This window comes from Podarcis muralis, chromosome 2 (genome assembly GCF_964188315.1).
Source record: "Podarcis muralis chromosome 2, rPodMur119.hap1.1, whole genome shotgun sequence".
Taxonomy (NCBI): Eukaryota; Metazoa; Chordata; class Lepidosauria; order Squamata; family Lacertidae; genus Podarcis; species Podarcis muralis.
In genome coordinates, this window is record NC_135656.1 from 65,958,443 (window position 1) to 65,982,277 (window position 23,835).

Genomic DNA, 23,835 nt, shown 5'->3' on the forward strand with positions numbered 1-23,835 from the left:
AAAGCACTATTGACATAGAATGCACAATGGAAGCTGAGGGTCTGGTTGCAGCATTCATGATGGATAAGCCTGGTCCTCAACTACCTTAACTGTATTCAGCACAGTTGGAACAATGTACTGGAAATGCTAGGTCCAAAGTATAGAGCAAAACCATAAACCATAAAGATATTGAAAGGACAAACTGTACACAATTTTGATGAGACACTGCCAACGATTGTCAGTGAAAATTACCAGTGAAGTATATGAACTTCTTTGTTCCTTTTAGGTTTTTCTGCTTCATTTCTGACTGCTACCTTGAAATATATTATCATAAGGTTGTGTACTGTCCGCATTGCTAGCATTCTAAAAACGATTTTTAAAAATTTATAATAAAATCACCCCATAAATGTATAGAATGTATAAACTTTTGAAGCCGCCAATCTTTTCTTTTATATAACAAATATATAACAAATATCCCTGAAGAGACTTTAAAGTGGTTACTGTGTTTTCACTTATTATTACATGGACACAATAGGATCATGACATTCTTAATTCATAGTTCATCACAATATATAGAGCTAACAACATACAGTTCATGTGATTTTATTTTAATGTAACAAAAATCGAACAAATGTACTATCAACCCCACCCCCAAAACAAAGAAAAATATCAAAATAAAAATGTTTTCTAACATGAACATTTAGCAACATTACCTTCTGTTACATCTATTTTTCAAAAGATACATTTAAAATGTATGCCTGAGATATTACTGTTAAATATACTCTGGTATAGAATCATAGCCCACTTGTATACAACACACAGCTAGATTCACCATTACTTGTTCATTCAACAGTCCCATTTATGTGGGCTTTAAATATGAAATCCTCTTATCGAGGAGGAAGTTAAAATCATAAGAGGGGCTGTAGAATTTCAGACTACTATGTAACCATTTTCAGCGCATATATATATATATATATATATATATATATATATATATATATAATCTGAAACAAGTGCTTTAAAAAGATAGCAATTTTAAAATCCTGAAAATAAACAGAATTTCACTTGCTCCATAAATATGTAGATTAGAATGAACATCCCACTATGTCATCTAGGAACATAAATAACAAAAGTTCTGAGTTAGGAAAGTCTGCCCCCATAAGTGAGTGATCCTATTGCCATGTAGGATTAGACGGGTAAGTCTCTAGAAAAGCCTGGTGAATGTATCTGCTGCTTCTGGCATTGCATCGACATAAAACTGATGGCATTATGTCCTGACTCCATGAATGAGTCACACCTTTCCTTTGCATGCATGTAAAACTGAATGCATGGTGCAGGTAGATCACTGCTGTGTCTGTGCAGCATCAATAAAGTGCATCAGTCAGATTCTGGAAGTTTGACAGAAAGATGGTGCACAAACATATAATACAAACAGCTCAGTCTTATGACCTACCGTGACAAGGTAAAGTATATGAAATCAGGTCTATTAAGGTACAACTCCTGCGATGGTACAGTGCCCTGAAAAACCTCCAATGTATCATAACAATTTTAAAACCTGGATCAATTATGTCTTCTTGACCACACTCACTAAAATAGTGTTATATGACCAACATGTTTTATTTCATGCTTTAAAAAATTATGCTGGATACTATCATTTGGGTTTTTAAAATTACAAATCTCTTAACACCTTTCCTTCTTCCTCGTCATCACTATCAGTCACATTGACCTGCTGTACACTAGAGGGTGTGGATGGGGTTGCAGTAAAAACATTCTCAAGGGCCCCAATGTCCAGCTGTGGCATAGGATTTAAGTATTCTTCTTCAGTCTGACTGTGGCTGCTGTAATAGGATGTCCCTTCTAAGCTCTCGCAGCTACGGGAGTCTTCGCTATGTGTATGCTCATCAGGATACTCTCTAAAAGGATAGTCTCTATTCAGAGCAGAAAACATCGCCTCATGTTTTTGATACTGGTCTTCATAAAAGCCAAGACATTCAGGCATGGAGCTGGGGAAGTTTCCGTAGCCAAATGGTGGGCGACTGTATGGACATGTGCTGCAGCAAGACAAAGATGAGTTACATCACGGCTTTTATCATAAAACTGAATGATATATTATAGCTTGTTTGTATTCAAATCTGGAAACCAGTTACCATAATAAAGGGATTACCTTAGTCATGGGACACAATTGCAAATAGAATACAATAATATGGCCGTGTTTCAAAAAGCCAAGATGTGTGCCCATGGTACATTATACAGAATATCTAATTTAGAAGAGACAACAAGAACAGGGTGGGGACTTGTACCCCTCCAGCTATTGTTGGACTCCAACTCTCATCAGTCTGAACCAACATGGCCAGTGGTTACACATGATGGGAGTTGGAGCCCAACAGCACCTGGAAGACCATATGTTCCCCTTTTCTGGTCCAGAAGGTCATCTGGTCCAGTTAAGCAACCAGGGGCAGGACCATGTAGCCACATACATCCCATAACTCTTAATACAGACCTGTTTTTTTGTAATGAATGATTCCAACTTTTGACCTATACCACACCTCATAACACCTCTACCACACTTCATAACATAAAATAGCAAACAAACCATCAGTATAAAAGTGAAGTAAAACTGAAGACTACATCAAAATAAACAGCTTTGAAAAATACTCAATTTAACTAGAAGCTTTTTGAAACAAACAAACGATATACTAGCAAGCAGCAAGATTGATAAACCACCTCAATAAGAACATTACACAGTATCCAAGCCACCACTAAAAAAGCCCCCTTCTTCATAACAATCAGCCTAGCTTTTAGACTGTGGCTCATTGAGCAAGGTCTTCTAAGCTGATATAAGCATGGGTGAATACCAACTGTTGCAGAACATGATGGCCTTTTGTGATAAGAAAAGGGACTGGAAACTTCTGCGATAACACTTGTTTGATGCAATATTGACTAATTTCCCCACAAACATATCAGGCTGAATGCTCATTAAACAGGTCATCTGGAGATGACCAAAGAGTCAAGAGAACCTGAATGAGAGGTTCTCCTTTCAAAGGAGGAAAGTGAGTTGAGGAGAAAAGTTTAAACAACAATGTCAAGGTCACAGATCAAATTTAAAAAGCAAGAATGAAAAAGAAACCCTTATTAAAAAGCCCTTTGGTCACTGCAAAGTATGATGAGAAATGTTTCAGCGGAATGAAATGAATAGAGGATAAATGTGTGAGGAAAGAGGGGGAAAGGGTGGACAGAAAGGAAGAGTATACAGTCGTACCTTGGAAATCGAACAGCCTACTTCTCGAACATTTTGGCTCCTGAACGTCGCAAACCCGGAAGTGACTGTTCCGGTTTGCGAACTATTTTTGGAAGCCAAATGTCCAACGGGGCTTCCATGGCTTCTGATTGGCTGCAGGAGCTTCCTGCAGCCAATCAGAAGCCGTGCTTTGGTTTCCGAACATTTTGGAAGTTGAACGGACTTCTGGAATGGATTCCGTTTGACTTCCAAGGTACGACTGTACATGGAAATTCACACAGGTTCTTTTCAATCTTTTCCTTGTAGAAGTCTGCAAATCCTTCCGTGGTTGTCTGTCTACATAGGCACCTTTACTGCAGAACACAAATAAATAGCTGCATTACCTTGATGGGAAATAATGGGGCCCAGGTAAAAAGTAAGGATGATGAAATGAAAATCGAGGAGGAGCTCCGAACAGGGTGGCTGGATGACCAATGGGAGGAGGTTGATAAACGTGTGGATGGGGGATGGGAGGAGCTTGAGGAATGGGTCCATTTCTAGAACAAGAAGAAACACCTGAGTACTCCTTAGGGGGTTGACTATTTGAGACACTGTATCTGGAATGTGTGGTGCTTGTATTATTTGGGTTCCTGCTTGCGCTTTCGATAGAAATCTGGGTTGGTCTCTTTATAGAGCAATTTGTTCCTGAAGATACACGGTGAGCTTCTGTTGGTGAAGGTGCAGCAAAACGCTGAGGTTGAAGCACTGGACGAATCGGCAGATTTGCCGTTGAGGCAGCCAGTGGCGCTGTGCTTCCTACATTTGGCTGGAACAGCGTAATAGGGCCTGGATGCTGAGCAGAAGGACCTGGCAGCTGGATAGTAGAAGGGGCTTCACCTTTGGAGAAGAGAAAGTATTAGCCGTAAGTGAGAAGGTCCCATTAACACTACGTTATAAATATTATACTATGTGATTATAGAAAGAATGATTCATGAAATAGCACTGGATCACCCCTCATCATTTTTTAAGCTTTTCTTTAATATAGCATAACCTATGGTTGCCATATGTCCAAATCGTCACTTTTTGAAATATGGCAACCCTAGCATAACCTACTGCAGTTTCATACCCGAAGACATCTATGGATGCAATTTCATGAATCAGCAACATTAAGAAAGACATTCAATATTTAGATTGTTAAATTTTTTTTAAAATGTCTTTTCTTTATAAATTTCCTACAAGTTTTCCTCACAATGATGCCCAGTATGCAGTGTGCTGTCATTGAACATGGAAGGCTAAGACTTTCCAGGCACTTTTTGGCAAGTCTCTCAATTCTCTATCAGCATAAAACTGAATCTTTTATATAAAATCAAGTCCCCAACATTTTCTCCCCTAACAGTGTCTCATGGGACCAAGGAAAAGACCTACAAACAGGGCTGTGCAGACAGGGACTAGCTTGGTTTTTAATAGTTCCCATGGAGTTCTAAAAAAACCCCAAAGGAAACAGTTGCAATATGTGATACAGCTGAAAGGGAGAAAAATCTGATTCTCATTCCAGACACTGGCATAACTGAGCATAGGGAATGGGATATAATGCTTCTTCTTTCCCTCCTGAAGTCAACTTCAGAGTGTTGGGGAGGGGCAATATATTTCTAAGGCAGCCTCTGAAAACTGGGATGTGGGCTCAGCAGGGAAGGAGGAAACACAGAACCTGAAAGACCTTCAGTGTGGTAGTGGTGATGAAGGCTCCTTATCCTTTCTTCAAGACTTTCAAGCCATGTTCATTTTGGGGAAACATGGGGCAGGACTAGATTTAGAAAAGTGAGCATGCCCTGGTGTCTTACTCTTCATTAAATTAATGATATATGAAAGGGTGGAGAGTGGTGAGGCAGAAGAGAACTGAATCGCTTTTGCTTCTCTCATCAGACTTAACAGATGTTTTGCTAGTAAGAATAATGACCCAACTTTGCTTTGAGAATGATTAAAACAAATAAACAAGCATATAAACAAAACATTCTGTACTTCACTAATCTAATTTGGAAATGAATTTATAAGGCTACTGCAAAACTATGGCCATATCTCAACATCAAATATTCCTACATAATCCTACATAATCATACTCTCAACAAGAATACAGACAGTGGGTTTTTGTAGTTCCTATCGTATAATGAACTCACATAAACTATTGGAATGAACTCACAGACTGGGTGTCCAATGCTGTTCTGTACGCTGGGTATGACCACAGAGTAGGTGGGAGATCGGAAAGGGTAAATGGTGGTTGGATTTGTAGTAATAATATTCTGAGATGTCCCAGTAAAGACAGTGGAGGCTGTCATTGGGCTGGTAGCAATGATATTCTGAGTAGTGCCAGAGAATACTGTGGAGACTGTCAAGGGGAACCGCTTCCTTTTGCCAGGTCGTGGCTGGTAAACCCAACCTGTGGGAATATAAAAGAGTAGGCTCGCTGAAATATAATGGATTATTTTATTTCAAAACTGATTAATGTAATAACAAAGGAAGGACACCAAAAAGAGTACAGTGAAAGCACCTGCCTGGTGTTAATAAGCAGGGAGTTCCAATGTCTGGATCAAAAGATCAATTTCTTATAACTGCAGAACAAGTATTATGTTGCACCTGTAACAGTGCCAGTTCCACTGGTGGAAGCTGTCAATTGAGCATTTATAGGGTAAAGTGATCTTGCAAGTAAACTGGTCCCATCCTGTTAAGGGCTTTATATACTAATGGCAACACCTTGAACTTGGCCCAGTAGCATTTGCTATAATAAATCTGCTATTGTACTCAGTTTTAAATACTTAAATAATGTCAATGGCACATGCTGTAAAAATGCACATGTGCAACATCCATGCATACAAGAACTTACAGAGTACAGCTCCTTTAAGCAGCTCCCTCTTCTGAACTAGTTTTTAAACTTTCAGAGCCTGAAAAGAAACCATTGGACTATGGAAATAGAAGGGGTGGTGGTGACAAAAGCTTTAAGAAAGACTGCCTTGTGGTTCCTGCATGGTGGTGGTTTTTTTGGTTCTTTTTGGTATTTCCTTCCAAGTATCATCCTTGAACCCCACCTTTCCCCACTCATAAACCTATTTCTGGATAACACAAAGTACTGCATCAAGACCATCAGATGTTGAGAAACATGTAAAATAACAAAACCTGTTTTATACCAGGGAATTCTTCTCTGTGCTTTTCTTTAATCTTCTGAGCTTCATCATAATAAGGTTTCTTTTGCTCTTCTGTGAGTTTGTTCCACTCCAATCCAAGCTGAACGCTTATCTCCGCATTATTGGCAGCAGGGTTAGCTTTGGCTAAGGCTGGCCGGTGAATTCTTGCCCACACCATAAATGCATTCATGGGACGCTTGACATGGCCATCTCTGTCTTTGCTAAATGGAGTGTCTGGTATCCCTACAGGAAAGAAAGATGGATGGGTAGGCAGTATAAGTACCATACAAAGTTTGTAGTTAAAAATAATGAGTTTGCTAATGATTCTGGGCTCATTACTTTAGTGCAGACTATAGAAATAAAGTCCAAGCTCCAAATAACCATGAAACCATTGTCATAAGCCCACAGGAGCTTTTGGCTTATTTTCCTTAAATTTTTATAAGACACCTTTCTGGATCAAGTCCTCTCAAGGGGGCCAACAGCAATATACCAAAAGAAATACAGTAATAGAGAATGACAGTGCATATGCTATATTTTAAATGTGATACAGTACTGTAATGTAATGGGACTTTTAAAAAAAGCTTCCATAAAAATAGAATTCAGCTGCTATAAACACATTTCCAAAATCACAGCAGGAAAGGAGTAACAGCAACTCTCTCAAACCACATGGCAAACTGTGCTTGAAATCGAGGGGAGCTTCACAAGTGATTTGTGATATGGAAACTTTTTTCAGACAGAGCCACATTCCCTTCCGAGGGCCATGTGTCAGTGGTAGGTGGCGCCAAAGACAAAAGTGGGTGGAACAATGAATGTAAATTTTATCTTTGTCCACTAGGCTAGTTTTACACACTCTCACTCACCCCTTCCATCAACTAGACAAACTAGAGGCATTATCAGAGTTCAAGGACATATTCCAGCAAGTTCAAGAAGAGTGTAAAGTAGAGCTGGAAAGGAGTAGAGCTTGGGGAAGAGTCCTCAGGACCAGACAGGGCTATGATTATATTTGCTTACTTGAAAAGCAAATATTTATTGAATTATCAACAAAATCCCCTTCATTTTTGAGTGTAGGAAGGTATTGCATACTGCCAAGTACACTAGAGATGGTGTCTTTGTGCTCCATATATATATAGTACTGCCAAAGCAGCCACTGCATCTGTTGTGATTTTGCAGAGAGGGAGCAGTAGACTGTATGTCTGAGTCCCTCCTAATTCCTGGATCCAACAAGGATCCAGTTGCTGCTGGAATAGCCAGACACGTTTCTTGATAATGGCCCCGCAAGTATGCGTCATTAAGGTAACAAAGGAAGTGGCTCTGTGCCAGAGCAGAAATGAGTGGGTCTCCCTCCCTCAACTGTCTGGCAGTTAGAAAGACAAAAGCAAGGGAGGTGTGTAAGTGGTAGAGGCTGGAAGCAGCCTGGGCAGCTGAGAGACACACAGCCATGTCTGACTTGTGCTGGAATCCAAGGATGTGGCTATGGGAGAAGCAAGATGCTGTGAGCACCTCCATCACAGGCTCAGGTTGTATATATGTATAAATAAACCATATATCCTAAAGACACCATGGTCTCCACTGTCCCTCATTCTGAGGAAACCGAACCCTGGGTAAGTGCCTGGAACCCCTGGATCTCGCACTACTCAAGAGATTGGGGTGGTGTTCAGTGGTATATAAAGCATGCTCAGGGAAGGGGGGGACACAGGGGAACAGGAAAAACCCAGGCAATACCCAGCAATCAGAGACTGCCCATCTGACACACAGGGAGTCAATGAATGGGACACCCACCTAGCAGACATCCCCATCACCACACACACACAAGATGACACTACAGCGCCCCCTGTTCATCAACCCTAGTGGCACAGTCAGTAATTACCATGCTACTGCCAGTCCACAAGCATTCTTCTAGGAAGTAGTTCAAATCCTGTTATGCTCACACCACTCATTTATTAGCACATGACACGTTGAATAGGGGGTGGGGTTATTGGGTTGTTGTTGTTTTTGATTATTATTATTTTTTAAATTTATGCCACATTTATGCCACATAAATAAATAATAAATAATAAAATAAATAGGAAGAAGACACACAACATGGCACCCACACAATTTCATCTGCAAAGAGCACATGCACATATACACACACCCCCTTACTGGGACAGGGATTCAAGACCCACTGGGGGGATGGGACACTCTAGTTGACAAACAACCAGGGGAGAGGCCAGGACACACACTGGCGGCAGCAGCAGCAGTGTCTCACTCTGTAGGGCAGACTTTGCCAATATGGTGTGTTCCATATATTTTGGACTACCAGTTCCTATCATCCCTTCCATTAGCCAGGTGCATGGGTGTAGCCAAGGGAGGGGCAGCTGCCCCCCATCAAGTAAAACAATATAAATACTTAACTAACCAACCAATCACGTTGGTTCTGCGCCCCCAACAAAGGTCTCTCCCCACCCCCCACCCCCAAAAAAATCCTGCCTATGCTTATGGCCAGGTGGCATGGCTATTGGAGTTGTAGTCCAAAATGTCTGAAAGGCACCAAGTTGGGAAAGGGTGCTGTAAAGTATGGAGTTGGGAAGCATCACCAGGCAGAAGGGGGCAAAATGTCCTGGCTCAACTCCATACTGAGCAGTTCCCTAACAGTTCTGCTGCCACTGCAGCAGACATCAATCAGACACATTGTGTGGAATTTGTTTTCTCCATGCTCCAGTCTCAATACAGGCATTGACACCAGCAGCACAGAGCTGGAAGGAAAAGCCCTAACTAGGTGAAACAGCTTACGATTGAAGTACATGCTTGAAGTGTTTGATTTGAATCCAGGGTACATCCCTAGACTAGGAAAGGGGGGGGTGTCCACCCAGGCATACATCAACCATTCAGGAGGAGCACCACTTTAACCAATAGCTGTTCCTGAGTCATTTTATCTCAACCTGTGGGTCCCTAGATGTTGTTGGACTACAACTCCCATCATCCCTAGCTAGCAAGGCCAGAGCTCAGGGATGATGGGAGTTGCAGTCCAACAACATCTGGGAACCCACAGGTTGAGAACCACTGGCTTAAACAGAGATGTACTAAAAACAGAATATTGTTTTTAGGCACTAAGGTACTAAACTTTACTCATACATCTGAATCTAAGCTTCCTGAATTATTTCAAAGTACAAGTATTAAGGATTGGAATGCATATCAACAACTATTAATCTATGAAAAGAATTACATATCCACTACAGATGTTCCTGTGGTCAGAACTCAAGGGATACAGCTTAGAAATGGTGAGAGCTAAATTTAAAGTTGTCTGGTGCTGCAATCCTATGCACCCTTATACTTGGGGGAGTAAATCTCACCGAAACTAATGCAGATATGCACAAGATCAAAAGCCTTCAATTGCTCAACCTTTATGTCTGACTTTGGAAAGTCACTCAAGTGATAATTCTGAACCCTAGTATTTCAAAAAGATCCCCATTAATTTCACTAAGGTTGGTAATTTCACCAGACTGGAATATTGCAATGCATTCTATGTGGGGCAGCCCTTGAGGCTGATGAGAAAACTTTATTCTTGAAGGGTAGTATTGAAATTTATTAAATAAAAATTTACTTTGAGCATGTTTGCCTCCTACTTACTTGCACTAAGCAGAAACAAACTATGACATCTGGCTTAGAGTAACACCCAAGCCAGTGATCAAGGTTTGTTTTGCTACAACAATTCATAATTGGTAATCTTGGCTACAAATCAGTTTGTTGGGAGCAATGCCTCCAGGTTCTACACCAGTGAAGGCGGTGAAGGTCCTGTGTGAGTGCTTGGAGGCAGTTGGAGGATGGAGAGCGGCTAACAGATTGAGGTTGAATCCTGACAAGACAGAAGTACTGTTTTTGGGGCCAGGGGGTGGGCGGGGGTGGGGGACTCCCTGGTCCTGAATGAGGTAGCTGTGCTCCTGAAGGACCAGGTGCGCAGCCTGGGAGTCATTTTGGACTCACAGCTGTCCATGGAGGCGCATGCTAATTCTGTGTCCAGGGCAGCTGTCTACCAGCTCCACCTGGTACGCTGGCTAAGACCCTACCTGCCCACAGACTGTCTCGCCAGAGTGGTGCATGCTCTGGTTATCTCCCGCTTGGACTACTGCAATGCGCTCTAAGTGGGGCTACCTTTGAAGGTGACCCGGAAACTGCAATTAATCCAGAATGTGGCAGCTAGATTGGTGATTGGGAGTGGCCACTGGGACCACATAGCACTGGTCCTGAGAGATCTGCATTGGCTCCCAGTACGTTTTCGAGCACAATTCAAAGTGTAGGTGCTGACCTATAAAGCCCTAAACGGCCTCGGTCCTGTATACCTGAAGGAGCATCTCCACCCCCATCATTCAGCCCGGACACTGAGATCCAGCGCCGAGGGCATTCTGGCGGTTCCCTCATTGTGAGAAGTGAGGTTACAGGGAACCAGACAGAGGGCCTTCTCGGTAGTGGCGCCTGCCCTGTGGAACACCCTTCCTTCAGATGTGAAGGAAATAAGCAGCTATTCTATCTTTAAAAGACATCTGAAGGCAGCCCTGTTTAGGGAAGTTTTTAATATTTAATGCTGTACTGTTTTTAACATTTGATTGGGAGCCGCCCAGAGTAGCTGGGGAGACTCAGCCAGATGGGCGGGGTATAAATAATAAATTATTATTATTATTACTACTACTTTGCTCACTGTCCCTTCATTGAGTTGGCAGAAGGCTTGTTACTTCCCTCCCCCTTGAAAAGAACATAGAGCTGAAGGAAGAAGTTGAAAGGATGGCACTCTTTCCCACTTCTTTTTTCTTCTCTGTCTGCATTTCAGGGCTCAGAAAAATGAAAGGAAGGCATTGCTCTTTCAGCTTGATATGCTTTTCAAGACTCAGATCAGCCCCTGAGCTGCTAACAGAATGTGAAGGGAAGAAAGTAAATAGCATAGGAGGGAAGGAGGAGTTATCTGGGAGCCTGAAGAAAATGGATCAACCAGGGGAAACAGGTGCCATGGGAATAAGGAAAGAGGTGCACACATGTGCCTGTGCACATTGGAGCCAGTAAATCAGATCCCCTTGGAATTGCAGAATTTTTCACAGGTGTTTCCCAGAACCAGTATCACATCATATATCACGTGTCAATTGACTGAACCATGGATCTGGTACTTTCCAGAGCTGCCATGGCACAAAGACACTGATCTTAGGCACAGATATTCCTGGATCCTCGTAATACAAGGGATCTCTTCAAAACCATAATCAAATCATAGTCACCTGTGTCTGCAGACATATTCTGTAATTTATTGGGGGTGTTTTTTATTGTGTGTAAAGATCAAGAGTAGCCATGCTTTGATCAATGCTTTTGATACCTGAAAGCACCGGATCTGCCTTTTCTTTTTTTAACTGTGTTGTGTACCACTATAAGGTGGGGTTGGGTGTGGGTGTGTGTTTCTTTTTGCGGAACCCCACATAAAATCATGCAAATTCAAGAGGATTCATTTTAATTCAACTGGATTTGACTTTTACCAAACCTTTTGAAAAACCAAACAATCTCTGTGTGTGCTTTCTTTCTGACTACTGGGAGGAGGGGGGGAAGCAACTAGAGGTGTTGGTGCCCACAATACTCCTTCAAAATACCTAATGTGCCCAAAGGCTCAAGAATGCTTTATGGGTAACAGTCTCAGCCAAGCCTACTTCAGTATTGTAGTGAAAATAAAGGTGGATGTTTGTACAGTGCCCTGGGCTCCTTGGAAGAGGGTCAGAACAAGGCCTAACAGATTTATTGTGGCATAAACTGGCGATGAAGTGGATACTGGTCTATAAATGCTGATGGCACAAAAAATGTTAGTCTTTAATCTGCCACACATGAAAGAAGCACTTTGTTGTTAATCTCTGTGCCCTGGTTACAATGTATTAAAGAGGGCAGTGGCACACTTCCTCAACAGAAAGCTCCTGCAAATATTAAAAAGTTGTAGAAGGGACTTTGCATAATTGACCATCTTCATAATCTTTGGTGGTTGCAACAGCCAGTAAAGTATACAGTGAGCTGTTGCATGTTAATTGCATGAACTTGAGTGAAGCCCTATCTTCTTTCTGGCCCTTCATATTTTTTTAAAAAAAGTTTGGAATAATAGTGGTGCAGATTAATGTGTATGAGCAGTTCTACAAGTGTTTACTTGTACATAATAGCGACTAAAGGGCAACTTGGCAAATTCTATTATACCTATCTACTACCTGCATCTGAGGGTAGCACTGTGAGAGGCACATCTTTCGTTTCTATTTTCACTGAAGGCTCCAGCAAGGACTGCATTTTAAGGGGTACTTGTGCCACTGGCACTTTAGTCACTCTTATGAGCTCAGATGGAGGTGGCCCCTGAAACTGGATTCTAGCCCCAGGAGGGACAGCATGGAGCGTGACAGGAATCTTCAGTTCTTGAGGATGCTGAGTCCCGAGAGACTGAGCCAAGTCAGCATCTTTGTGGACATGAGCTGGGCCGTTGGAGGAGGGGCGAGGCTTGGATGCCACCTCTTCCCTCCCCTTGCAAGCTTCCTCGCGAGGCTCCACCAGTTCCGTTTTGATGGCCCCTTCTTTTCCGGACCCCAAGGCTTTGGCATCACAATTCTCTTCCACCTTCACCTCTTTCTTGATCTCCTCCGGCTCTTCTCCTTTCCCCACTTTGACTTCCCCCCCTCCTTTCGCGCCGCTGCTTCCCTCCTCCTTCCCTCCTCGACGACTGGCAGCCGCTCTGTGCTCCCCTCTCTTTTTCTTGTTGCTGCAGCCCGTCGGGAGCAGTTGGTTCTCTTGCTCCCGCTCCTCCGCTTTCACTTGCAGCACCTTCTGCTGGCCATTTCCCTCCGCCACCGCCTCTTCCAGCTTCTCGCAAACCCCAGGTTCCAACCCGAGGCCAGGCTGGCAGAGCTGCCTGGCAAGGCAGGGCTGGTCTTCCAACAGGTGCTGCTGCTGCTGCTCTTTATAGGCAAGCCCTTCCCCAGGCAGCGGAGGTTTCTGCTCCCTGCGCAGGGCATTTTGCTTGGCGGGCGGCAGGGGGTGCAGCAGGGAGTGCTGCGGCCCCTGTTTGGGGGAGAAGAGCAGGAGGTGCGGGTCCCTGGCCCCCTGCCCCGAGAGAGGGTGCAGGAGAAGGTGGTCCATCCGGGGAGCGCCCTGCCAAGCCGCGGGGTGCAGGAGGCGGTGCTGCTCTCGGGGGGTTTCCCCCTGCGCCCCTTCTTCCATGCCGTAGCCCGCCCCCCCGGGGAGAGGGATTGTTGCGGGGATTGTGAGCTCAGCCTCCGCCCTCTGTGACCGCCCGTTTGTTTCCTGCGGTTGGTTCGCAAACGTTCTCGGCTCCCCCTCCCGCCAAGGGGCACGCGCGCCGCGCTCGGACCCCGCCCTCCGGCTCGCAGGAGTCTCGCACCGCCTCGGGGCACCGACGGGAAATGGCAACAGCCGCCTGGCTGGATCCACGTGCCTCCCGCACTTTCCCATCCCTGGTGTCGCCAGGGCGACCCTGGGGGCCGCGTAACAATGAGGTCGCCATGGAGACCCCCGGGACGAACCCACGCGCCTTTCCCGCTTTTTTGAAAGGGCTTCGTTTGGCGGCGACGCGCGCGCGCCCTCCGCCGGCTCCCTCGCCCCCAACGTTCCCTTTCGCCAACAGCTGCCGCGCGAGGCGCGCTTCCCTCAGTCCGTGCGCTTTCAGCGCGTCGCCTCCTTCCTTGACAAACACCAGCTCATTTCCCCCCTACGGGGTTGGGAGGATGGAGACGACCACGGCGAGGATAAAACTTAAAAGGAGTGCGGGATGGGTTACCCCCGCACGGTGCGACACGTGTTGCACCTGATGGTGGGAAGGGAGGATTCAACGGGCAGAGGGAACTGGGTTAATGGAGACCCGAAACAACACTGTCAGAATCCCCATTAAGCACGTTCGCCCGCCTTTCCTCAACCCGGCGTCGCGGGACTACAACTCTTATCAGCCCCGGCAGGCTTGACCAGTGGCCAGGGATGATGGGAATTGTAGTCCCCCGACACCAGATTGAGAAAAGGCAGGCGCGCGTGCGCACATAACACACACGGCGCGAGGACCTCTTTTCCTCCCCCGCCCCCATTAAACTACCCGCAGCAGCCTACGCACATCCAGGATGGGCGGTATCGAGACTGGAGGGCGTGGCTTTCAGCTTCGGTTCGCTCTGCATTTATCCCGTCGCCTCTGCGGCGAGGCTTTTTGCGCCCGGCACTGAGAGGCGGCTAATGCGGTTAGGGAGCTGCAATCCCGAAAGACCTTGCGGCGTCATAGAGACTGGCGGCTAGAGCGGAGGACGGGGGGGGGGGGGAAATGTTTGTATGCGATCCAGCCTTCCGGGATCGCGCGACGCAGCTTCCGCTGATGCTGGCGCTGCCCAGGCTTGGTGTCGTTCTTCCTGCCGCCGCCGCCGCTTCCCTCGGTCTGCGCGCGCGGCTGAGCTGCGGCCGCGTCGCCATGGCGAAGAGCAAGTTCGAATACGTGCGGGGTTTCGAAGACGAGGCCACGTGCTTGCCCAACTGCTGGGTCGTGGTCCGGTTGGACGGCCGCGGCTTCCACCGGTAAGCCCCGCTTCAGCTATTGGCGGCAGCTTGGTTGCCGCTGGCGACGGCTCAGCCAATGGTGGCGGGAGGAGGGAGGGGTGGAGAGGTTAAGGGCATCGTGCAAGGATAGGGAGCCGGTGGTCGGATTTCAGGGTAACAGCTGCCCTTGGGTATCGGGAGGGCTCCCCACCCAGAGGCGGATGCGGGCGGGGCAGCATCCTTGGGACACAGCTCCTTAGCCAAGGCGGCCACTTGTCGTAATCTGAAGACCACTGTGGGAAGCTTTGGTTTGGGAGGATTTCTCCGTTGTGCGCATCTGTTTATTTCGTAAAAATTCTGGATCCGCACGTCCTTCCACAGGGGGGGCGTAGGTTTCCCTGCGGGAGTTGACCACGATGAGGGTTTGCCAAACGTGCCTTCCTCTTAAGCACGTTTTTTTACTCCCCACAATCAAGTGGTGTATAAATTTTATGAAGCTAAGTTCAGAAAATGTATAACCACTTGATTGTAGGGAAAACCCATCAGAGCACTTTACCAAAAAAAAAAAAAAAAGCAATAAAAGGATGCACAAAAAGTTTACAACCATAATTTAAAACACTGAATATTATAATTTTTATTTATACCCCACCCATATTGGTGAGAAAGTTAAAACTGCATTAGAATAGACTTAAGACAAATTAAAACTCATGCAATCTTCCTAAGCATCTAGGTAGGGTTGTCTGAAAAAGATTGTGTTCAGCAGGTGCTGAAAAGAATACAATATGCAGGGAGTTCGTGGGCCACCCCTCCCTTATTGCATCCACCTGTCTGTTTCACATCTTGTAACTCACAAAACTCACTTCCAGTCATCCCCTATTGGTATACCAGATAACAATCAGTATTGTAATGAATATTTGAAAAGCTGTAATTGTCCTGCTGCTTCTGAATAAGGAAAGGAGGAATGGAAGGTTTTCATCCTGCTTAAAAAGACACTGAGCTATATGAGTTATAGCTAGAATTCTTTGTAGTGCCTCAGTGGAAGTAGTTTGACTGTTATGTACTGAAGTTCTCACCCTGGGCCAGCAGGGGGATACTGTAGATAGTTTTCACTTAGGTCCACATATGCAAATAAGGGATTGAAAGTGACGTTCAGTGATTGGATAGTTACAGAAAGTGGTTACAGTTGCGTTGAAGTGTAGCTCAATATAAGCAGGCTGGCTGAACCCTTTAGTTCAGTTCTGTTGTGGCCTGTGAATAAACAAGAGTTGTTTGAAGACTTGCTGTGTCATCTGATATGTTCACCCACAATTTAACATTTACCTTCCATTTGCCAAAAATGTGAAGCAGTTACAAAAATCTGCTGCTTTTAATAAATTATAAATTAGTACTGCAACACTAAAACACAATAACATGCATATGGGATCCAGTCCAAAATTAAAAATAAAAACATGCTGATAACCACTTTAATAACTTTGACAAATTTCATTTCTTTGTATTTTTCCCTTTTTGAAGCTTTGCCGAGCAACATGGTTTTAAGAAGCCTAATGATGATCGTGCTCTTAACTTGATGAACAAGTCTGCACAGACAGTAATGCAAGAATTAGAGGATATTGTCATTGCCTATGGACAAAGTGATGAATATAGCTTTGTTTTCAAAAAGAAAAGCAACTGGTTTAAGAGAAGAGCAAGGTAACTGGTTTTAGAGCTTCTCTCTCCTCCCATCCCAACCCAATATTTGCATATCTACTCTTCATATAACATGTTTTAAATATAACCAGTTTGTTTATATTTTATTATATAGCTAGAATATTATATTGATTAAAGTATTAGTAACATTGCTCTTTTAAGCCCTACTATGCTCAGTTCTTAGGGACGCGGGTGGCGCTGTGGGTTAAACCTCAGCGCCTAGGACTTGCCGATCGCATGGTCGGCAGTTCGAATCCCCGTGGCGGGGTGCGCTCCTGTTGCTCGGTCCCAGCGCCTGCCAACCTAGCAGTTCGAAAGCACCCCCGGGTGCAAGTAGATAAATAGGGACCGCTTACTAGCGGGAAGGTAAACGGCGTTACCGTGTGCGGCTCTGGCTTGCCAGAGCAGCTTCGTCACGCTGGCCACGTGACCCGGAAGTGTCTGCGGACAGCGCTGGCTCCCGGCCTATAGAGTGAGATGAGCGCACAACCCCAGAGTCTGTCAAGACTGGCCCGTACGGGCAGGGGTACCTTTACCTTTACTTTATGCTCAGTTCTTGTGTCTGGCTATACAGACAATAACTCATAACAATTCTGATTTGGTAGAAATTGGCAGCTTTTTAATAGGTGCTGTGTAAAGGCAAGGGGTGTACTATTTATTTTGCTTAAAATTCATTTTCATCTGAAATAATATAAAAATTTGACAACTGTTGTATGCATGCAACATGTGTTGCTTTTCATAGATTTGGTAATGGCCTCCTTTCATGTTCATGCAGTAATAATTGCAGAAAACAAAAGAAATGCAACCAAATTGGGAGGTGGAAGGGGTTTTGGTGGTGAATTCAGTTCACAAGGTAGGAGAGCAAGTAACAAGGAATGTATACAGATAAGCTTCAATTTGCACATTTTCATTGGTTTAGTCTTTCCATTTGGCTTAGTAGGTGGTCATCAGCTGCTGTTATTAGCATATGATATGCTTTAAGAATGACAGTATACTGCGGCTTTCATTCTATGTCATGAACTCATTGATGCAATCAGCCATCCAGTCCTGAGAGTTGACTGAGCACTATTATGTATGATAGTTCAGCCTGCAAATGGCCAAATTCATAGAATCTTCATTTTCTGTTAGCCAGTTTTCATATGCATGCGATGCTCTCAACCTCCTGGACTTGGAAAATGTAGGAGTGAATCACACAGATCTGGAAAACTCTGAAACATTCAGCCATTAATGGTTTACGGTAAATGTGCCTTTTAGTCTGTTTCACTCCTTCCTGCTAGTGCTGGGAGGAAACAAACCATGATTTCTGTGTTTTAGGTTTTGTAGTTGAACCAGGGATAAAGGTTTCTTTTATTCCCAAGCAAACTGAAGTATAGTAAAGGTAAAGGTACCCCTGCCCATACAGGCCAGTCTTGACACACTCTAGGGTTGTGCGCCCATCTCACTCAAGAGGCACTTCCGGGTCACGTGGCCAGCGTGACATCGCTGCTCTGGCGAGCCAGAGCCGCACATGGAACACTGTTTACCTTCCCGCTAGTAAGCGGTCCCTATTTATCTACTTGCACCCGGGGGTGCTTTCGAACTGCTAGGTTGGCAGGCGCTGGGACCGAACAACGGGAGCGCACCCCGCCGTGGGGATTCGAACCGCCGACCTTTCGATCGGCAAGCCCTAGGCGCTGAGGCTTTTACCCACAGCGCCACCCGTGTCCCCAACTGAAGTATAGCCAAGGTTTATTTTTGGCTTACCGGTTATGGTTTGTCGGAAGAGAACAAGCCATGATCCATGGGTTGGATGTAATGCTTAGCCAGGGATTGTGTTTTGTTTCCTTTGTGCACAAGCAGGGAAGAATGAAGGTGGTCTCTTGGGCATATCATGGTAAAGTATTAGCCATGATTTTGATGATGCAGGAACAGGGCCATTGAGTCAGATGCATTTTTGCATTACATAGAGTACTCAAGTGTTTATTTATTTGTCAGTGTTGTAGTACTGATGTTATTGACTTTCACTTCCTTTTTATTTTCTGTTTACAAGTAAGTTCATGACTCATGTGGTCTCCCAGTTTGCCTCCAGCTACGTTTTCTATTGGAAAGATTACTTTAAGGACCAGCCTCTTTTGTATCCACCAGGATTTGATGGGCGTGTTGTGTTATATCCTAGTGACCAGAATTTAAAGGACTATCTTAGTTGGCGACAAGCTGATTGTAAGCATCTCTTACACACATGAGAAACCTCCACCATCAGGTTTTTGTGTTTGTTTGTTTGTTTGTTTGTTTGCATGGGTTTATGATTGTTGGTCAGTATTGCCTGTAGTTACAGAGAGTTATCCTTCAGCTGGGATATTCCAAGACTTTAGTTCTTACACATATGGAAAAAGTTAAAACCTTGGAGAGGTTCCAATTTTATGCCACGATGGGAGAGGCATTGCTTTCATGTCTTCCCCCCCTGCATCCCAACGACACCATGAGAAATGCAAACAGTATTATATTCAATTTTGTAGTAAGATGTGAACCCTGCTGCTGCCTTCAGAAGTCTAGTCAATGAATGTAAAAGGCGCGACAAATAAGATGGACAATCACAGCAACCCATGTTGTTGTTGTTCTCCCTTCACTGCACACAGCAATTTACTTGCATGTTTTCTTCCACCCCACCTTCCTCCACCAATTATCTGGCTACCTGACTGAGTAGTGTTTCCATGAAATGGATAGCAGTAGTTTTAGATTGGCTGGCTGGTCTACAGAAACCCTCATGTTTGATGTGACAAAAAAACTGCATAACAGGAAATTTTATCTATTTTAAAAACATGTCACAGGAACTGTTGGTAGGATAATAATATATAAAACACTGATAAATACTGAACCAAAATACTGGACTTAGATAAAAAGACATACTACTATTTTTACAATATCATATTCATATAATAGTTACAGGTAGGTAGCTGTGTTGGTCTGCCGTAGTGTGCATGCACACGAAAGCTCATACCAATGACAAACTTAGTTGGTCTCTAAGGTGCTACTGGAAGGAATTTTTTTATGTTCATATAATAGTATACAAGTCCTTCAGTAACTACTTCTGTGGCAGAAAGCTTGTTCAATGTGCTTCCCAATGTAGTCTGATGTTTGTTATTTCATTCCTGCAGGCCACATAAATAATCTCTACAATACAGTATTTTGGACTCTTGTGCAGAGAGGTGGCTTGACACCTGTACAAGCCCAAAAGCGACTACAGGTATGAAAGTCTTCTTTCAAGATTATGCTAAGTAGTATGTTCACTCATGCTTGAGGTTTTAATGCCAGCATCATGTGCAGCCATTCAAATTACACAAGTGTTGTGGGCAATGAGAATTGGGAGTCTGGATGAGGTTGAAAGGGTTTGTAAGTGACACAGTTATCATAGTGCAAGGGTGTGTGTGTGTGTGAGAGAGAGAGAGTGAATAGGTTACCTGAGGGCCGGATGCAGCCCAATCATCCTCTCAATCTGGCCAGCAGACAGTCCGGGAATCAGTGTGTTTTTATTTGAGTAGAATGTGTCCTTTTATTTAAAATGCATCTCTGGGTTATTTGTGGAGCATAGGAATTCGTTCATTCCCCCACCCCCACAAATATCATTCGGTCCACCACATGGTCTGAAGAACGATGGACCGGCCCACGGCTGAAAAAGGTTGCTGACCCCTGGGTTAGATTTTTTTTTTAACTATATCCAATAGCTTTATATTCCTATCTCCATATTAGTATGAATATAACACTTTTCAAAGTTTAAAAACCAGGTGGAATAAATAAGGATTAGCTGTTTGTCTAATTGAGAGCAGAAAAGGAGACTGGTGGGTTGTGTACACTCCATTCTGTCTCCAAATACAGTGCTCAGATCTAGATGGAGAGGAGTCAGTGTTTTCATATGCCTGTGTGGTGGTGTTTTTATAAGAAAAAAATATTTTCTCTTTATCCTTAGGGAACAGTTGCAAGTGACAAGAATGAGATTTTATTTTCTCAGTTCAGCATTAACTACAATAACGAATCATTGTTGTATAGAAAAGGAACTGTTCTACTGTGGCAAAAGGTAATATAATTTTGACAGATACCTATTTGTGTGTAATGCATTTTACAAACTGTTATACAAAATACTTACCGTACTTGGGAGGTAAGTGGTTTTTGACAGTCATATGTGTGCTGATTTTCCAGGTGTGTCTGCTTTTATAACATTACCACTGTTCAAAACTTAAGCCTAGAAATGTTCTGGTCTTCAGTGAAAATAATAATTCCTCTGGTAACTTCACTCCTCAAATTTTAAGTAGTGAAGGTTCAATAGGAGCACATCTGCCACTGAAAGACCAGAACTTTACTAGTGATGATTCTAATTTGAGAGTTGTCTCATATTATAGTTTAAAAAGAAATGAAACTGGAATTGCCTTCTAGCCTACTTCAGTTCTGCGATTCTACATTAATCTGTCACCTGTTTTTATAGGTAAATCAAGCCATTAAAAAGAAAATTAAAATTCCAGAGGAAACGGAAGAGAAGGAAGTTGAAGTGACCCGGCCAAGGACTACAGTAGTTGCTTTGCACTGTGATATCATTGGGGATCAGTTTTGGGACCAGTATCCTGAAATCCTAGCTGATGATAGCTGACATTTGCCATCTGGATGTTGGTGTGAAATACTCCATACTGTTTACTCCTGCAAGGACCATGGGAGACGGATAGGTGACTGGCCCAGGATGGATATTTCAGTAAACTTGTGTGGTGCACTTAAGAAGCCATGTAGTGCTTGTATTCATTTTTATAGTTTCATAGATGTGTATGTTTTCCCATCAAAATTTTGAGGTGCCTTACAATAATATCATTGTCAGGTTGATAAACTTTTTACTTGAAAAGGAATGCCTTTAATTTAGGCTATGGCCCTCAAAGGCACTCTACTGGTACAAGTCCCATGAGATTTTGAGCTGCCCATTTAAAACTGATAACATTTAAACTCCTGCTTCAAATTAAGTTCTATCATCAGGGAGCCAAGTTACAAATTATCCTAGTTGCTAATGTCTCTGGATTATATGAGTGATAAACAAAATACCCTAGCAAATGGCTGAAACTAATTAGGAAGTCTTCTCTCAAGTGTAAATTAGTTATGGCTTTTTTGAAAGCTATGGAAACATAATTTCCCTCCGTAATCATACATTTATTGTTTGGACTCTCTCCTTGCTGCTTTACTGATTATTAGAGAAGGTCTCGGGTGACCAAACTGGAATAATAAACTTATTGAATAAGGGGGGGCATCACAACAGGATATGTTTGTAGGTCATGCTCTCAATTTTCTGCTGCCTGGGAAACTATCCAGTTCCTGCTGTTGAGGATTGTGGCAATCAACTTACTGGAAGTTCTTTACTCTTCAAAAAAAAGTTTGTGTTGCGCTTCTGCATTCTTTGTGCCGGACCTGTGAAGTAATAAGACCTGTTCCGAGGTGGGGGGGGGGGAGAGTTGGAGTGTATGTGATACTTTCTCTGACTATGCAGAGACTGGAATGATACATGCTGGGAGATAATGACAAAAGGGTTTTATGTGGAATATTTTGTTAATGTCATTCCATTCCTCACTCTCTGCCTTTCCTGCATTATCTTTTAAAGAAGACCAGGTCCCTTAAAGCCTCTTTGAAAAAGAGATAACAATAATCAACCAATTTATCTAAAATGGTGGACATCTTCATTGCTATAGTTAGGTTAATCATTAAGAAAAACAACCTTCCAAGCAATATGTGTTTAAATTATTGCTGTAATGTTAATAAAATTTTGCATTGATTTATAGAATAATTCTCTTGTATAGTTCAGGAATCATATAAGTCAATTCTCTATCACTGGTGCACTCTGCTACCTATCATACATACAAATATCCTTGCAAACATGCAAATAGATCTTTGACTTCAAGGCTTCCATGTTCTACTTTCTCTCCATCATGGGTGGGCAGAGTATCTGGGTGGTTTGATCAAGGAAGTCCAACTCCCAATTAATGTATACAACAATAACCTTCCCCTAAATCGCTAATTTAGAAAGCTGAAACGAAGAGAGTTTGAGGTACTCAGGAACAGATTTGAGTGAAGGACCCGAAGCTCAGCTGAATTCTGATGCTCCTACTGTACTCAGTAGCTATGCAGAGGCAACCTATCCTTTAATTCTAATGTATATATTTTGTACTGTACCCCATTTGGTTGATTGCAGGGTACTAGTAAAACACAAAGTAGCTTCCACAATCCTGTAGTATGCTCTCCTCTGCTCCAAATCAATCAACAAATGTCTGGCTGTCACGAAGCACGCCCATCAATAAATCACAGTTCAACACTGGAGTTAACTCTTTACTAGAGAAATAAGATCTTCATAGACCTGGCTGGGTTTCAGGCCTAATGAGCACAGCAGCTCATGCCCTGAATCAGTTGCTGAGAATAAAAATCCCCATCTCTCCACAGCTGTCTGTCTCTTCCTCTCTGGCTTCTTGCAAGCAATCGGAGACTGTGTCTGCGTGCAGCCTAGCTTTACTCCACCCGTTTTATCCCTCTCCTGGTTCTGGTAGTAAGGGTGGATGGAGCTTGCTGCAGCAGGAGGGAGAGACAACTGTGACTCTTCACTAGCCTGACTCACCTCTGCCTCTTGACCCTCCCTCCTCTGCCAGACTCTCCCAGCTCACTGAGCTCTGTTACCCCATCTGACTCCTCATCTTCCTAGTTTCTCCTCCATGACCACTTACTATCCCACCACCGCTGCCTGATTTCTGACCCTTCCTCCCTTGGTGGTTGCCCAGCTGGTTCCTCCCACCATTCATCTTGTGTCCAACCAACCAATCATCATTTTATTTGTATGCTGCCTTTCCACAGTTAAAACAATGCTCAAGGCAGCTTACAATATGAAAAGATTTACATAATTACAAACATAGCAAAGTTGTCATAAAAATAAATGAAATACTGGCTGAGGTTTCAGTGTGGTATTGGGGCTCATGACCTGCTGATCACACAGGATCCTTGACCAGTGCAAGTATTTTATTTCCTTTTCTTAGTTTTATATGCCACCTTTCTTACATCACGGAACTCAGGGTGGTGTATGTTTGATTCCCTGAGGGTCTGCTTAGCTTCAACAAGGTGATGCCCACCCCCACCCCACCCGGTACCTCCAGTTGATATCCTTCAATATATGAATCAACCCTTTTATTTAAAAAATGAAATGAAATAATGATTTAAAAATAGAAAACGTAGGTGTTAAATACCTGCTATTCTTAACATACCATATACACTTTTAAATGCCAG

At 43.6% G+C, this 23,835-nt stretch overlaps 2 protein-coding genes across 6 annotated transcripts; one reads left to right on the forward strand and one right to left on the reverse strand.

Annotated features, from left to right (window-relative positions):
- Window positions 1–442: 442 nt before the first annotated feature.
- On the reverse strand, window positions 443–14,659 carry SOX30 (SRY-box transcription factor 30). 2 transcript variants are annotated; one of them, XM_028718368.2, is made up of 5 exons: window positions 14,471–14,659; window positions 6,376–6,615; window positions 5,394–5,630; window positions 3,601–4,093; window positions 443–2,030 (listed from the first exon to the last, which is right to left on the reverse strand). In XM_028718368.2, exons 1-5 carry the CDS (start codon window positions 14,529–14,531, stop codon window positions 1,649–1,651), a joined length of 1,413 nt encoding a protein of 470 aa, XP_028574201.1. In that variant the 5' UTR covers window positions 14,532–14,659; the 3' UTR covers window positions 443–1,648. The 2 variants fall into 2 exon arrangements, with proteins under 2 accessions (XP_028574201.1, XP_028574200.2); XM_028718367.2 differs by lacking the exon at window positions 14,471–14,659 and adding an exon at window positions 12,573–14,295.
- Window positions 14,657–22,354, forward strand: THG1L (tRNA-histidine guanylyltransferase 1 like). 4 transcript variants are annotated; one of them, XM_028718371.2, is made up of 6 exons: window positions 14,657–14,919; window positions 16,393–16,569; window positions 18,596–18,765; window positions 19,701–19,789; window positions 20,510–20,617; window positions 21,023–22,354. In XM_028718371.2, exons 1-6 carry the CDS (start codon window positions 14,672–14,674, stop codon window positions 21,182–21,184), a joined length of 954 nt encoding a protein of 317 aa, XP_028574204.2. In that variant the 5' UTR covers window positions 14,657–14,671; the 3' UTR covers window positions 21,185–22,354. The 4 variants fall into 4 exon arrangements, with proteins under 4 accessions (XP_028574204.2, XP_028574207.2, XP_028574205.2 ...); XM_028718374.2 differs by having other exon boundaries at window positions 14,779–14,919; window positions 18,691–18,765; XM_028718372.2 differs by lacking the exon at window positions 14,657–14,919 and adding an exon at window positions 14,960–15,054.
- Window positions 22,355–23,835: the final 1,481 nt, after the last annotated feature.